General features: G+C 38.1%; 3 protein-coding genes across 4 annotated transcripts; 1 reads left to right on the forward strand and 2 right to left on the reverse strand.

Moving 5' to 3' along the window:
* The first annotated feature begins 384 nt into the window (after window positions 1-384).
* Window positions 385-1,724, forward strand: LOC147289159 (RING-H2 zinc finger protein). The gene has a single exon (XM_086237859.1). The coding sequence runs from the start codon at window positions 562-564 to the stop codon at window positions 1,420-1,422; it is 861 nt and encodes a 286-aa protein (XP_086093985.1). The 5' UTR covers window positions 385-561; the 3' UTR covers window positions 1,423-1,724.
* Window positions 1,725-4,111: 2,387 nt separating this feature from the next.
* LOC147289160 (Late embryogenesis abundant (LEA) hydroxyproline-rich glycoprotein family) lies at window positions 4,112-5,129 on the reverse strand. Its single transcript, XM_086237654.1, has one exon. It carries the CDS (start codon window positions 5,000-5,002, stop codon window positions 4,364-4,366), a length of 639 nt encoding a protein of 212 aa, XP_086093780.1. The 5' UTR covers window positions 5,003-5,129; the 3' UTR covers window positions 4,112-4,363.
* A 2,949-nt stretch (window positions 5,130-8,078) lies between these two features.
* On the reverse strand, window positions 8,079-12,795 carry PRR5 (two-component response regulator-like protein). Of its 2 annotated transcripts, none has more exons than XM_086236715.1 (8): window positions 12,469-12,795; window positions 11,189-11,350; window positions 10,954-11,084; window positions 10,707-10,856; window positions 10,245-10,389; window positions 9,789-10,131; window positions 8,719-9,472; window positions 8,079-8,572 (listed from the first exon to the last, which is right to left on the reverse strand). In XM_086236715.1, the coding sequence occupies exons 1-8, from the start codon at window positions 12,695-12,697 to the stop codon at window positions 8,438-8,440; spliced, it is 2,049 nt and encodes a 682-aa protein (XP_086092841.1). In that variant the 5' UTR covers window positions 12,698-12,795; the 3' UTR covers window positions 8,079-8,437. The 2 variants fall into 2 exon arrangements, with proteins under 2 accessions (XP_086092841.1, XP_086092842.1); XM_086236716.1 differs by lacking the exon at window positions 12,469-12,795 and adding an exon at window positions 12,138-12,312.
* Between the last annotated feature and the right edge of the window lie 1,261 nt (window positions 12,796-14,056).

The raw sequence follows: 14,056 nt of genomic DNA on the forward strand, positions 1-14,056 counted from the left end.
ATTTGGTATTTAATCCTAATTTTCTATAAAATATAATTTACCCTTATTTTTAATGTTTGCCCCTTGCGGAAAAATCAAAAGACACCTCCTGCTTCTCACAACATCAGAGATTCTTGGGTCATTTGCTTTGACATATAATGTCCTATATGTCAACTAATATTAATATACTTAGGTCATTTGCTTTGCCCCAATTCATGATCACATTAAATTAAATACTAAATAGAAACAAATAAAAATTTATGTATGAAATTAAGATAAATAATAATTTAATACTTAATTAAAATAAATATCAAAATTCAAATATAGAAAAAAAAAACAGAGCATGGAAAATAAATATATGCGAATATGATCCGCCAACAAAGCACAAATTCCATTGGCCAAAAAAAAACAAAAAAACCACAAATTCCCACCTCTTATTTTTCCCAACGAACACCGCCCCCTTCTCTTCTTCCTCCATCTTCTTCATCTTGAATCAGAGAATGGACCTCATCCCCGAAACCCCATTATTATTCCTTACCCCAAACATTAACCATTGTTATTATCATTTTCACAATTGCTGATATGTCACCGCCACAGCAACCAATCAGAAACAACCTTCTCCAAAACCCCATTAACATCAAGCTCCCAATCCTACCAGATCTCCTCCTCACCGCCCTCTCCATCCGCTTCCTCTTCTCCTCCTCCACCAGACCCACCACCCTCTTCTCCAATACCCCTTTTCTTTATTTCCCTTCCTGCCCTCGCCGCTTCATCAAAATCCCAACCATGTCCCTTCACCACCATCACCACTTCACCACCCCTCAGTCCCTCTCCGACTGGCTCAAGCCCCGCTTGCTTTCCGACTCCTTCGCTTCTTGGGGGGTCAAGCCCGGCACCAAGAACGTCCACAACCTCTGGCTCGAGCTTTCCGAAGGCGAAAGCTCTCTAGCCGACTCAACCCCTCCGGTTCGGACCGTTCACGTCGTCACCGTCCGGATCATCGACGATAAAAAACGCATTTTGGTCGAAGCCCACCAAGAATTATCGGACGGCAGTGTGAGAAACCGAGGCCGACCCTTGTCGGAGAAAATGAAGCCCGGCGAGGACCCCGAATCAGCCGCAAACCGGGCGGTTATGGAAGAGCTCGGTTCGATACTAAATGGGTCTTCGAAAGATTCCGGCAACAGTGGCATTGTGACAATTGTTCCCGGTTCGTATCAGAAGAAGGTGGAGGAGCGCAATTCGGCGTCGTATCCGGGTTTGCCGGCATGTTACGAATTGCATTCGGTGGATGCTTGGGTAGAGGGTTTGCCAGAGGGAGAGTTTTGCACTGAGGAGGAGCATGAGTATGCGAATTGCGATGAAATGAGTGTTGCTCACGAGGCTGTGTCTGTCAAGAAGCATTTTTGGAAATGGGTTAGTCTTGATTCTGTACAATCTTGATTTGGGTTTCTGACTTTTAGGATATAAGAAAGATGCCTCTTTTACAATGTAATGCAGTAATGGTATGTTTCTTCTACTTGTTGGATTCGTAGAGAACAGTTTAGAGTATGATGTTGATCTTTTGAAGATACTTAACATTAAACAATCTTGTGAGATAATGTTTTGAGGCTTTCAGCTGCTGTTTAGTTCATAATAGATGTCTCTTTTTGGGATTTGAGAGGACTCCTTGATTCAATTTTGGTTGAATGTATGTATTACTTTTTCTTTAAATCATAATAAGAAAGTTACAAATTTTCTTGTAAGTTTTGATACTGTGATTGTGGTAATTTTTGCTTAGTTATGCATCTTCATTCTTCTTTTCTTGTAGTTTTCACTTTTCAGTGACATACTCCTTGTTTCTATTTGGGAGTTTATTATTCATTCAAAATTTCAAACAAATCACATGTGCCCTCGTGGAGAGGGATTTGAGAATGTATTGGCCTTATGATACAATAATGATTATATGGGAAGTTTATGTTGGAATCCTGACAATCATTCATTCTCTTCATTAGATTGACCAGTTGGCCCTTCACAATGTACTCTGTCACAATGTACCAGGAACCATAGGTCTTTGAATCCTTTCTGTTCCTCCCAGTTCATGCTCACTCTTAATTCTTAAATCTGGATTAGCATGCTGGAACTTTTTTCATGGACCTTGATTGGTTGTTGCCACTTAAGATTGATAACCTTGTTCTTAAACTTGTCTGTCAACTTACAACTGGTAGTATTTGTCTATAGAAAGTTGGCATGTTTCATACTAGATTTTTAAGTATTTCACAATAATATTATGCCTGCATAATGCATTCCATTACTGCATACCAGAAGGAAATATAGGCTGTAACATAAGCAGGGGGGTTTAAAGTCCTGGTAGTTCAAATCCTTTGTTCATTTTTGTATCCATGTTAAATTTTAATTCAGGGCTCTTCAAATATATTAGTAATTTTGTATTCAAGGAGAGTGTTTTAAGTTGATGGAACAAAAATTTGGGTTTACTTGTCCAACTACAACTTCATTGTTTTGTTGGCATGCTTTAATTACTCCTCTGTAGCGCGTTTCTTCCAAACTTCCACAAGGCGCTGTCTCTGTCTGGGGTAGGAGAGTTTGATGGCCTTTGTAATTGTGGAAAAGGCACTCTCTAGTCTTGTAGGGTCTTCTTGTAAAATTCATGTTATTAAACTTGAAGTGGTTGGTAAATTCTTGAAGTAATCATTCCATTACCAAACTTTTGTTAAAAAAATGAAAAGAAAGTGTTCATAGAAGAGAATTACCCACTGATATCGAAATGCATTTATAAAAAGGCAGCAGCATTGTGGTGAAGTTTGTGTGGCTATTTCATCTATTCAGAGTCATTTTTGTGGGGACGTGGGCATATCAGGTAGGAGACGCTAGCTTTCTTTTGGATCCCTACTTAAAAAGTAGTGCTACTTTTTAAATTGTGGGACTTGATTTTCCCCAATTCATTTTTCTTTTGCTTTTTAAGATTTATGGAAAGTAATTTTTGTCAGCATCGTAAATTTTGAAGTATTGGAATTTGACCGTTTGGTTTATGTGTTGTTGCAAGATAGGCAAGATGGCAGTGTTCAAGTGTTAACTAATAATACTCTCTAATATGTCGCTTTCACCTGCTGTTATTTAATTTTATTTAAGTGTGATTTTGGTAATTGGAGGAACCAAAAAGGTAATTGTAAAGTTAATCAAACCGGAGGCTGCCTTCTGTAAAGCTGTAACAAGACATATTTCTCCTAATATTCCCCTAATAATCTATTAGATTCTGTTGGATGTTTACTTACCTTCTGACTTTAATGTTTTTGCTGAAGGATCGTAAATTTGATTGTAATCTCAAAGTGGTCGATAAGTAGATTGATTTCAGTTTAAGAATATTTTGATATGTCAAGGTAAAATCACGTGTAGAATTATGGAGAAATTATATTAAGAACCAAGAATTACTTTTAAGGAAAAAGAAAAACAAATGAATCTTTCCCATGGAATCAGAATGGTGTACCATTCTGGGTTTTCTGAGACAGCCGTATCTATCTCATATCTACCTACCTACCCTCTTCCCAGACAAATTTTTTTTAAATTTTTTTATCAACCCAGACAGAATTATTTATCAGCTGATTCTGCAGTATATTCAATAAGTGAGAAAGCCAATTTCATTTTCAATGTTGGGCTGGGTATATATATGGAATAATTATTAAGTGAAGCTTCAATGAAGATACAGTATATGATACATGCAGATTCAGTTGTAACTTGGGGGCCAAGAGGGCAAGAGGAAAGCAAGACAGTCCATGCATTATAAGTCTAAAGGTGATGAGGGATTTAACTGTAAATTGAAGATTCCTTAACGAAGAAAATAATGGATTTCCCACCTTTTTCTCTTCTTTTTCTTTCTCTAGTTGGCATCTCACCCATCATTGCCTCTTTTTTATGTCTTTAATCCCTCGTCAGTCAATCCTTTTCTTTTTTTCTGTCCACAAATTAAACAACCAAAGGTGAACAAATTCAACCCCTCCTCCTCTGCTCCTCATCATCATCATCCCTAGCTTCTCAAATCAAAACCCACTACTGAAAAGATGATCAACAACCCCTCTACCTTTTTTCTAAGTCATTCACGAGAATGAATTAACTAATAAGAAGATAAGATTGAGAATATTACAAACAGGGTAAGCTTTTCATTCTCACTTATGTCCTATACATACAGAATTGAGAATATCAATCATGATTATATAATTCAGAATTTACAAACACTTATGGGCGTAGCAAAATACTTACGTCAACACTAAGCAACCAAAAGACCAATATCAAAATATATAGAAGAAGCAAATTAACAAACTCACGTAGCTAGTCAATCAATCATGTTAGTAGTAGCAGAGTACGTAGGCAGTGTTGTTGGTTTGCGAATTCAGATGGTGGTGGAACACTGAGTCCCTTGCCTTGAAGTGAGTGGACCTGTTGGGATGGAAGGCCCAAAAGCCATCACTGCAACACAACCTACGTTCACTCTGTACCTTCCAGACACCCAAGTCCCCACCTTCCACCTCAGCCGTCCGATCACTTTGAGATCCAAAACCAGTCTCCCCGCCGTCTGATCACGCCCCACTTCATAACCAAAGGAGGGAGCCACCGGCAGACCATTTCCCATCAAAGAAGCCGTTAAGATATTGCTCTCTTCATGTCCTTGGTAGAAAGGAGGCAGTGACGTGTACACAGTGATTTGTTGACCCTTGTATGAAGCATACACTTGGAGCTCGTCGTAGTAAATACCCACTTTCTGATTTGGGTTCTTGGAGAGCAGGCTGAGTTGGACGGAGGAGTTGAGAAGGTGGCCACCACCTGAGAGGTTGAGTTGGTAGATGTCAGCTTCTTTGAGTGAGAACTCGGGTTTCGTGGGGCGTAGGATGAGCCAAACAAGTAGTATGAGAGACAGAATTGTGGTGGAAAATGCAGAGAATAGTAAGAATAGCTTCTTATAGAGCTTGCCAATGTTCAGCCTTTGTTTATCGCCACAGTGTTTAGGAGATTTTGAGAGGGCTTGAGACATTTGCAGCAAAACAGAGAGATTGAGAGACAGAGAAGGAGAGAAGAGGAGGTTTACAGGGCTAAGTAAGAGGAGGGAGGTGATGGGTTAATATAGAATGGGCAGCAGTGGGAAGCAGAAAGCAGCAATAATTTTTGGTGTCTTAAGACTTTTGACTGGCAGCTCCTCTCCTTTATATTTACTTGTAAACTTTTGAAATGAGGATTTAATTTGGAGGGTCAATTATTAAATGTTTAGGTAAATCATGAAGATATCAACCATTGGATCATTAGACCACCACCTGTTGTGGCTTAATTCATGAATGACCAAGTTGGGGTGGGACGAGCCTAGCCTTTTCCAAAAAGCAAAATGAACTGCCTTATTACCAACTAAATTACTTGCAATTGCTAAAAGTTGCATGCATGAATAGTACTGCAGAGTTAAAAAGATATAAAAAGAAAATTCAAGATAGAAAGTTGTGCTAGTTAGTTCAGTAAAGCCCTTTACGGCTTAAGGAGAGTTGAAATAAATTTAGGAGGAAATTACTTGTAGCTTATTACAAAAACAGAGCTAGTGGTCAATTTGCCATCCATCATATCATGCCATGATTCATGAATATTTGAGGAGGTTGTTGTAAACTTGTAATGTTGTTCATTGTCTCTCTGTTGTTTTGATTGGTACGTTTCACTTGTACTAAAGTCGGAACATATATTAAAATAGTGGTTGCAAGATATGCATAGTACTGGGGTACTGCTGGTGATTACCAGCTGTAATCACAGAGTAATAACACTCCTTACAAAAGCCATGTATACATGAACATAGATGTGATCATGTGGAGTGGACACACCCATCAGTCAATGGGTCTCAATTAAGAACCTCTTCCTGAATCATGATTCATGAATCATGAATATACTTGCACTGTGCTATCTTAGAGAAGCCATGCAACCAATTTAATATAAAAGTTTGAATTATGTACGATTCTCCTCCTATCTCATTGTCCTTTACAAGAAAATATAATCTAAATTATAGATACCATGATAATCAAAAGCAGAGGACACGGGGATATCTATATTAGCCAGAATCAGAGATTGGAAACACTTTTGGAATAATTGAGAGGAAAGTGAAAGGCTTTTAAAAGAGCAATTAGAGATAGACTAGCCAATAGCCAATAGCCTTTCATGTTGATTGGAGATGAGTGACAGAGTGAGAAATGGTGCAATAGCCTAGTGGCATCCCCTTCTCTATTTTTGTTTGTTCTGTTCTAGTAAATGCAAGATGGTTATTAGAAAATTGAGATCATGGATTAAAATATGATTATTTAGCAGTGCAACCTTGGTCTTAATTTTATATACAGTTCACCACTCGGGAAGAGTTCAAAAGGAGAGAAGACATGGAGAATCTATTAACAGGCTTTTTCGAAACCACTGGGAAACAACCCCAATCATTCATTTCTTGGGTTTATTCATATTATGTCTTATGCAGCTGTTACCTGTTTACTTTTAGGTTAAGAAAAGAGCATGTATGTATGGTACAAGACTCTTAGTTGATAAACCTTCAGTGGCCGTTGGATGTGAATACTCAAAAAAAGTGTGTGGCACCAAAGTGGGTCACTGCCTTTGGATGTGAATACTCAAAAAAGGTATTCTGGCAGAAAAATACGACTGATTTTGTTTCGTAATTTGGTTTGGTTTACTATTGCTATTATTATGAGGGACCCGGACCCTCCTGTTCGAATCTTGTAGGGAATATTATACATGACTTACAGAGACTCAGAGTTAACTCAATCGTTTGAAATTGAGAGGTGTTTGTTTTTTGCTTTTTGAAACCTTTTCAGTTTTTTAGCCCTTCAATCAATTTAAGACTAAAGAGAAAGGAGGACCAGGACCCAATTGTCACCTTAGTGATTTCTCATCTACTCTTCTTTTCTCTTAAATTTCGCTTATTTCTTCTTCCATCTGGCACCAAAAAGAGTTCCTTTATGACTTTGATTATAACAGCAAACAACAACAACCAAAAAAAAAAACAAAAAAGATATTAGGCTTTTCATTTGATTGATTGCTTAGAGATAAGCATGAACAGATGTACTTATGGGGTTTATGATATCCAGTGCCTGCTGAGTGCTGAGTGCTGAGTGCTGAGTGCTGAGTGCTACCCATCAAAATCTGATGTATCTGCAAACTGGTGGTGGTGGTGGTACTCGTGAATATTTGTTGTTCATATGTATTTGTATTTTTCCATATATCCTGATCCCTGACACCTGCAAATCATAACATTATTATTTCACTCTCAATGCTACATACAAAATTTTAGCACGGCATTGTTTGTAATCAAGATGTATGACCAGAACCATTATGTGCAAGAAAAAGGTGGAAGGTGCCTTGAGTAGTTGCCTATAAACTTGCATTTGTTGTAAAGTTTTGAATTGGGTTGTCCCTATGGGAAATTACCTAACACAATTAGTGGGGAAAAGGCTTTATCATTTTGATCACATTGATGACTTTGATAAATCCTTGTTTGGACAATAGTGCAGCATGTAATGTAGGTTGTACCGGCCGAGACGTATCTGTTGCTACTCGCTAGCTGAAAATGATTTTTGATGAATTGAAGTTGCAGGGCATGGACTCACTTTTTGTTCACCTCGATTAGAATTTACATGTATTAGGGTGGGTGCAAAGGTGGTCCTGGACCACTGGTAGATCTTAGGTTTGAATCTTCTTGTTTGTAAAAAGAAAGAAAAAACCAGATTTTACATGTACAAAAGAACAAATATTTATTTATGGAGGCGAGTAGGTATAGGAAGTACCCAACAGTACGTAATTTAGCACTCAAATTCACTGTAGGGAAACGCCACCCATTTTTAAATTAAGGTGTTGAAAGGGGACTAGTTATCAACTTAAGCCTCCGAGAATGGCCTATGTTCCAAGAACCAATGCTACCAATACGGTCAGCACCAACCACTGAAGTTAACCTTCGTGATTCAGATGTTGCTGCTGCTAACATGCAAACCATTGAAGGAGGCCAGTTTTGGTATTCCCTTGAAATGAAAACGCTTTTCCTTCTTGCCGGTCTCAAATTACAAACTCCTAGAATAGCTCGCGAGTAACAAAAGAAGATAATTATATATATCAATGAAGTTTGCATACCAACATATGAAACTCTGAATGAACAGATCTATGTGATAACAACTATGTGAAGAATCACTAAGGCGGCCCTAAAGGGGAAAAAATATACAACCCTATTTTACAAAGGATACATGGTAATTGAAATGGGTTAATGTATATCCATCAACAAACGAGATGAATATGGAAGTGGTGTCAGAAAGCATCTTCAGAGATCCTTGAATTTTTCTACTCATCTCTGTTTTAAGGCACCAAGAAATGAAAATGGTGTAACAAAGCTATACTACTCAATTCTGCCATCTTAACTATATCTACGTACAAGAGTCAAGAAACCATGTAGTTAGCTTAACGCATAACCATCATATGTATTGCCATCAGTTTCTGCAGGTGAAGGATCGGTAAGCACTTGACGAACAAACTGTCCTTTTATTCTGGGACGCTGCTCTGCAAGTTTCTTTCGGCTCTCGTAACGAACCTGTGAATGAAATATCTCGTTAGAGAATTATAGCATATTTGGAAAACCCCATTTTCCTTGTTTTGGAGGTGGGGGAGAGGCAAAGGCCAAGATAGTAGTAAAAATGAGAGCCAAAATATCAAGGATGGCAAGAGATAATGATGTACCTTCTTCTCGTAGCATCTCTCTTTCCTCTTCAAGCGGAACTTGTTTAGAGCTGCTTCTCTTAGGATGGATCGATGAGAATTTCCACTGTGAGTAAAGAAACTGTCTTCATTCTTGGTCTCTGGAGCAGTCCTAAATATAGCCACCTGATCAACATTGCTATTACTTCCACAAGCACTTCCATACCCCATGCTATTAAGATGACTTGCATTTCCATTACAGAAACTACTGGTTGCACTCTGATCGTGATCGTTGGTTGAAGAAATATGCCCTCGATCCTCATCCAATCTCTTTTCCTCCTGCAGCTGCTGCTGCATAGTTTGGTCCATGGCAACTTTCGCATTTTGATAATGTGCATTGTATGCATGCTCAGATTTATTCTTTTGAAGATTTGTGGGATAAAATGTACTCATTAGAAATGAGGGTTCCTGCTGGACAGCTGAACTTGGCATTGGTGATGGACTTGATTGTGTACAAAATGTTGGAGGCAATTCGGTGCCATACCCACTGCATAGATTCTTAAACCTTAGACCTTTCACAGAAACAGGAAGGGGAAATACTCTCTGCTGAGGGCATGACGTTCCAATTTCAGAATGGTTAGATTGACCAGTTGCTAGAGTGACAATACTCCTTGGACCATCACAATCAGTATTGATATTCGATGTAGGCTTCTCAGATTTGGCTTCATATGCCTTTTGTTGATCACAAACACCGGTTGATGTTGTATTCTGGGGCTGCAATGGCTTGTTGATGTATCTGCAAGACGGATCGATGATTGAATTGGTAAATAAGTCCCAGTGAAAGAGAAAAGTTTAATATATCTACTGAAAAAATCAATGATTCAATCTTTCCCACCCGCTCTCCTAGAACAAATAACACAGTAGTTAACACTGTAACATCTACAACCTCATTACCTTGCACGTCAAAAATCATAATGCCCCATGTATCTCCTTATCTTTCTACTAAGCACAACGATCATAATGCATTCCAATACATTCATGTTCACTTAGGACTCAGCAAACCAATTGAAATTTATAGGTCCCAAAGGCCGAAAAAGGAAATAGAAACTCACCGTGTAAAGGCTGAGGCATTAGAATGGCCAAGGGTATGCCTTTTCTCAGTAACTTGAGCCTCAAAGCCACTGGAATCGGATCTTCTCAAGGAAAGATCCAATTGTGGAGCAGAATTGAGCGTGCTAGGCCTATTACTTGAAGAAGAATTTCTTTGGTTGCTATTTGGATAACTATTGAATACTCCAAAGAAGTCAGTGGCATCTCTAGAAGACTTGACAAGGAGTTCGTTATTGTCACAAGCCTCACTAGCCATATTAGCCTCCTTCCCATGACTTTCGGGCCCGATACCCTCGCCTAGTGAAACCTCTGTGTCAATGTCCTCATAGTCACCCACAATTGGTCCTAATTTGATTGACACATTGAAAAGTGTTAACAGGCCTTCCTACCAACACACAAGAATTGGCCAAAAAAAACAGACAAGAAACTGCTGAATTGGAAAGGTAAAGATGTTTTACCCCTAGCTTCATTTTCCTGCGTGTGTGATTCATCTTTCTGCATTCTCAAGTCACCTAGAAAAGTTTTGCCCTGTGTTTGCTGTGAAAATTCCTGCATATCCACGGGGGCACTCTCAGCTTCGAAGTCTGGCTTTGTACAAGAGCTCTGCAAGAGACAAAAAACATTCAGTCAGCCTAAAGCAAACATGGAGTCAGTCTGCAGAAAACTTCTTGTAGCCAACCTAAACTGAAAGGAAATTCCTATTAACCCTGAGTGGCCTCATTAAAATTGATAGATATTCCCTGGATTAGACATACACCAAGCATTCTGAGCACTGTGATTGAGTGATCATTAACAATCTACACTGACTGAAGGGCTGTCAGTCCACTATATGGACAAAGTCAAGAATGGCTCTACACGGCATTTGAAGACATGCCAATTAATGTTTTTCCTGGGTCATTTACAAAATATGAAACACTAACCTGAGAATTGGTCCCTTTTTCATAGTTTTCCTTATTTCTCAGAGCACATGCCATATATCCCCTTGAATCATTGCTTGCAGCATCGTTTTCAGAAGTGCCTTCAACCTTTTGTTGTCCAACACTATTATCCTGGAGGCCATTTCTGTGTAACTGATAGTCAATAGAATTCAATTGAGCTCAGTCAGATATGCTAAGACAAGATTTCCAAGCTAAACAAAAAGTTAACAGAAAGTTTTAGTAGGCATACAGATTTTCTTCTCCAAACATGCTGCCAAAGATTTCTCAGCTCATTCTTCCTAATAGGCTTAACAAGATAGTCAGAAACACCTCTCATCATGCATTTGTAAACTGTGCTGATTGAATCCTGAGAAGACATCACTGCAAGATCACAAAAGAAGTGCAAATTATCATTAAACACCACCATGGTGGAAAAACAATCAGCTGAATATCAAATCCACATTTATTTGTTCTTCATATCATACTTATAACAGGAATGTTCTTGCAGATCTTGTGCTCCATGATTAGTGTAAGCAAAGCAAATCCAGATATTGACGGCAGATCTACTTCTGTCAGTATGAGGTCTATGTTATGCGGTCTTCCCTTGAGTATCTCCCATGCCTTTAAGCCATCAGATACAGCAGCAACTGCTCAAACAAAAACAAGAGCTATCGTAAGTTCAAAGAGTACTGTGTCAGCCTACCAAAGTGCTAGTGATCAAATTACAACACAAGAAAAGAATACCATGCATATATAGAAAAGCAAGCATGCAGGAAGAAATTGATATGTCAATACACATAGATTTCACCATATTTATTAGGGGTGAGCTTAGCCTTGAAATTATACACATAGATTTCAAGTCACAACATGGAGATCCCTCAAAGGGGGTGGAGGGATCTAGGAGCTGTTTGGTACAATTGGTGCTTTCCATTTCCTGTTTCCAAATAATTGTTTTATTTTTGCTTTGTAATTGATGACTTAAAGACTTCTATTTCTTTGTTTCCCAAAACTTTGCTTCACTTCTTTTCTCTTCATATCTTAAGTTGGAAATTGAGAGGAAAATTCTATCAAAATTCATACGACCCTGAACAATCAAAACTTTCATGCTTAACCTGAAATATAAGCCGGGAATAAGGACATTCCGTACCAACTAAAAGCAGCAAAGACGAAAAGTCGAAAACAAGTGACCTCAACCATTAACCCTTTATTCATCGTAGTCAGAACAGGTGAAGGTATAAAAGGAAAGCATTTTCTTTTTGTAATTAGAAATTTAGAACTAGAACTCTTCCTGGATGTAGCTGAATTTGATAAATTTTACTATTTTGTAAAATCTTAAGCCTTCATATGAATGATAATTTATAATATTTTAGAACCAAACAATAACTTTACATCAATTTCGATTATTCGCCTATGTTCCTTGTCATTAAGACGAACCAATATAAAAGAGCGTAAAGCTTCAACTTCATGATAAGTCAACGGTATCTTCAATTCTTCATCCGCAGAGGCACAGAAATAGAAGAGCAGGATCTTCACCCTTTTTTATTTCCTTAACCAAAGAAGGTAAGAAAGAAAAAAAAGAGAAAAGAAACACATGATCTAATTCAATGGACCACTAAAAGTCTAACACCTACAAATTCACAACCAAAGATCGCCAAGAAAAACAAAAACCCAGTTCATTAATTGGTAAAAAAACGATAAAATTTGAACAAAATGAAGACTTTAAGCAAAAGCTACAACAGCAGTGAAGAAAGAAAGAACAACTGACCTCTGTAGCTACATTTCCTAAGCAACGCAGCTATAATATGCCTGGTGGAGTCATCAGCTTCAACCAACAAGACCCTCATGTTCATACCAGGCATGAGCTTCTCCCACCTCATCACCACCCCACTTGAAGAATCGCACCCATCCTTATTCTCTGTCTCTGCCATGTTTTTCTTTGTCTCGCTCTCTCCCTTCACTTCCAAGTCCTCGCTACTCATCACCACCTCACCCATTTTCACTCTCTGTACTGTCTCAATCTCTCTGTAACCGGAAAAACAGAGTCTTTATGATGTTTCAGAAAAGCTCGAGAGAGCTCGAAATCTCAATATCCCATGTGAATGTCCTTTGCAGCTTTGCTGAAACGAAAGAACTTTTTGTTCAGCTAAAAATATCTCAAGTCTTAAATTTGACGGCGAAGATACCGAGTCCGAAGTATCCAACGGTCTTAAATGTTCTCAAACTATTACAAGAGAGGAAAATATCTCGAGCCCTCTTGTGTGTGGGACCATACGTGCCACGTCTTCAACCCAATCTAAGACGAGGGCCATAGATCGATCAAAAGGCAAAGCGTCATTGGGTTTTGAAGTTGGTGGTCCAGATTTTAAAGAAACCATTTTTTTCCAGGGAGATTTTTGCGTGGAGACAAGTGGCATGCTTGTGGGTCCCGCACTGAAGATATAATACTAGATATTTCGGAGATATTTGTGAGTGCTCTGAGGGAGGCAGTGGATCTATGGACATGATTTAGCCACGTGGATGGGCTAGTGGGAGAGGATTCATTTGTGGCCCTGAAGAAGGGGTCGATGGCCATCTTAATTTTACTTTATTTGGTATGGATTCCTACTCTCACAGCTTGTACACGGTTGTACTCGCTTGCTTATTGGGGAGATGAGCAAGGTGGGAACGAGAATGTGTGGTTGTTGTGCTCCGATTGGCCAAGGAACTGTTCATGTATTACATTGGATCCCATTGTACCACAATACCACTTTGCCATTAGTGGCTCTAACCCTTTATAATAGCTACTATAATATTTTTTTAAGAGTATGTGTGGTCAAGGAGTAAAATTTCGGTTTCGAGGAAATTTTCGATGGAAATTTCGACGGAAATTTTCGCGGAAATTTCGATTAAAATTTCGATTTCGATAAAATTAAACAAAAACGACGGAAATTGCTATCAAAATACGGAAATTTTGAATGAAACTTGACCATATGTTTATTTAACATATTATCTACTACATTGATAAAAAATATTGAAGAAATCAAATTATATGGTAGGTTTCAAATGATATAAGGTGAATATAATGTGCGCTGGAGGCAAATACTGTTAAATAAAAATAGTTCACTAATTACTAATTACATAAAAATGACCTCTTTTTAAGGGATATTTAATCATTTTGAATCCAATTGTCCTTAAAACATATGTGGACAAATAAGAAAATGACATGTATTGTTATTTTCTAAACCACTTAATCTAATAACAAAAAACAATCTATAAATAGATTGTGAGATCCCAAAAAGTTGGTTTATAATTTATTTTGAAGTAAATAGTGATTTATTGATAATTATCTTGTTAATTCGAAGATATTAGAATTT

The sequence above is a fragment of the Dryas octopetala genome, chromosome 3 (assembly GCF_963921425.1).
Source record: "Dryas octopetala chromosome 3, drDryOcto1.1, whole genome shotgun sequence".
In the NCBI taxonomy this organism is placed as follows: domain Eukaryota; kingdom Viridiplantae; phylum Streptophyta; class Magnoliopsida; order Rosales; family Rosaceae; genus Dryas; species Dryas octopetala.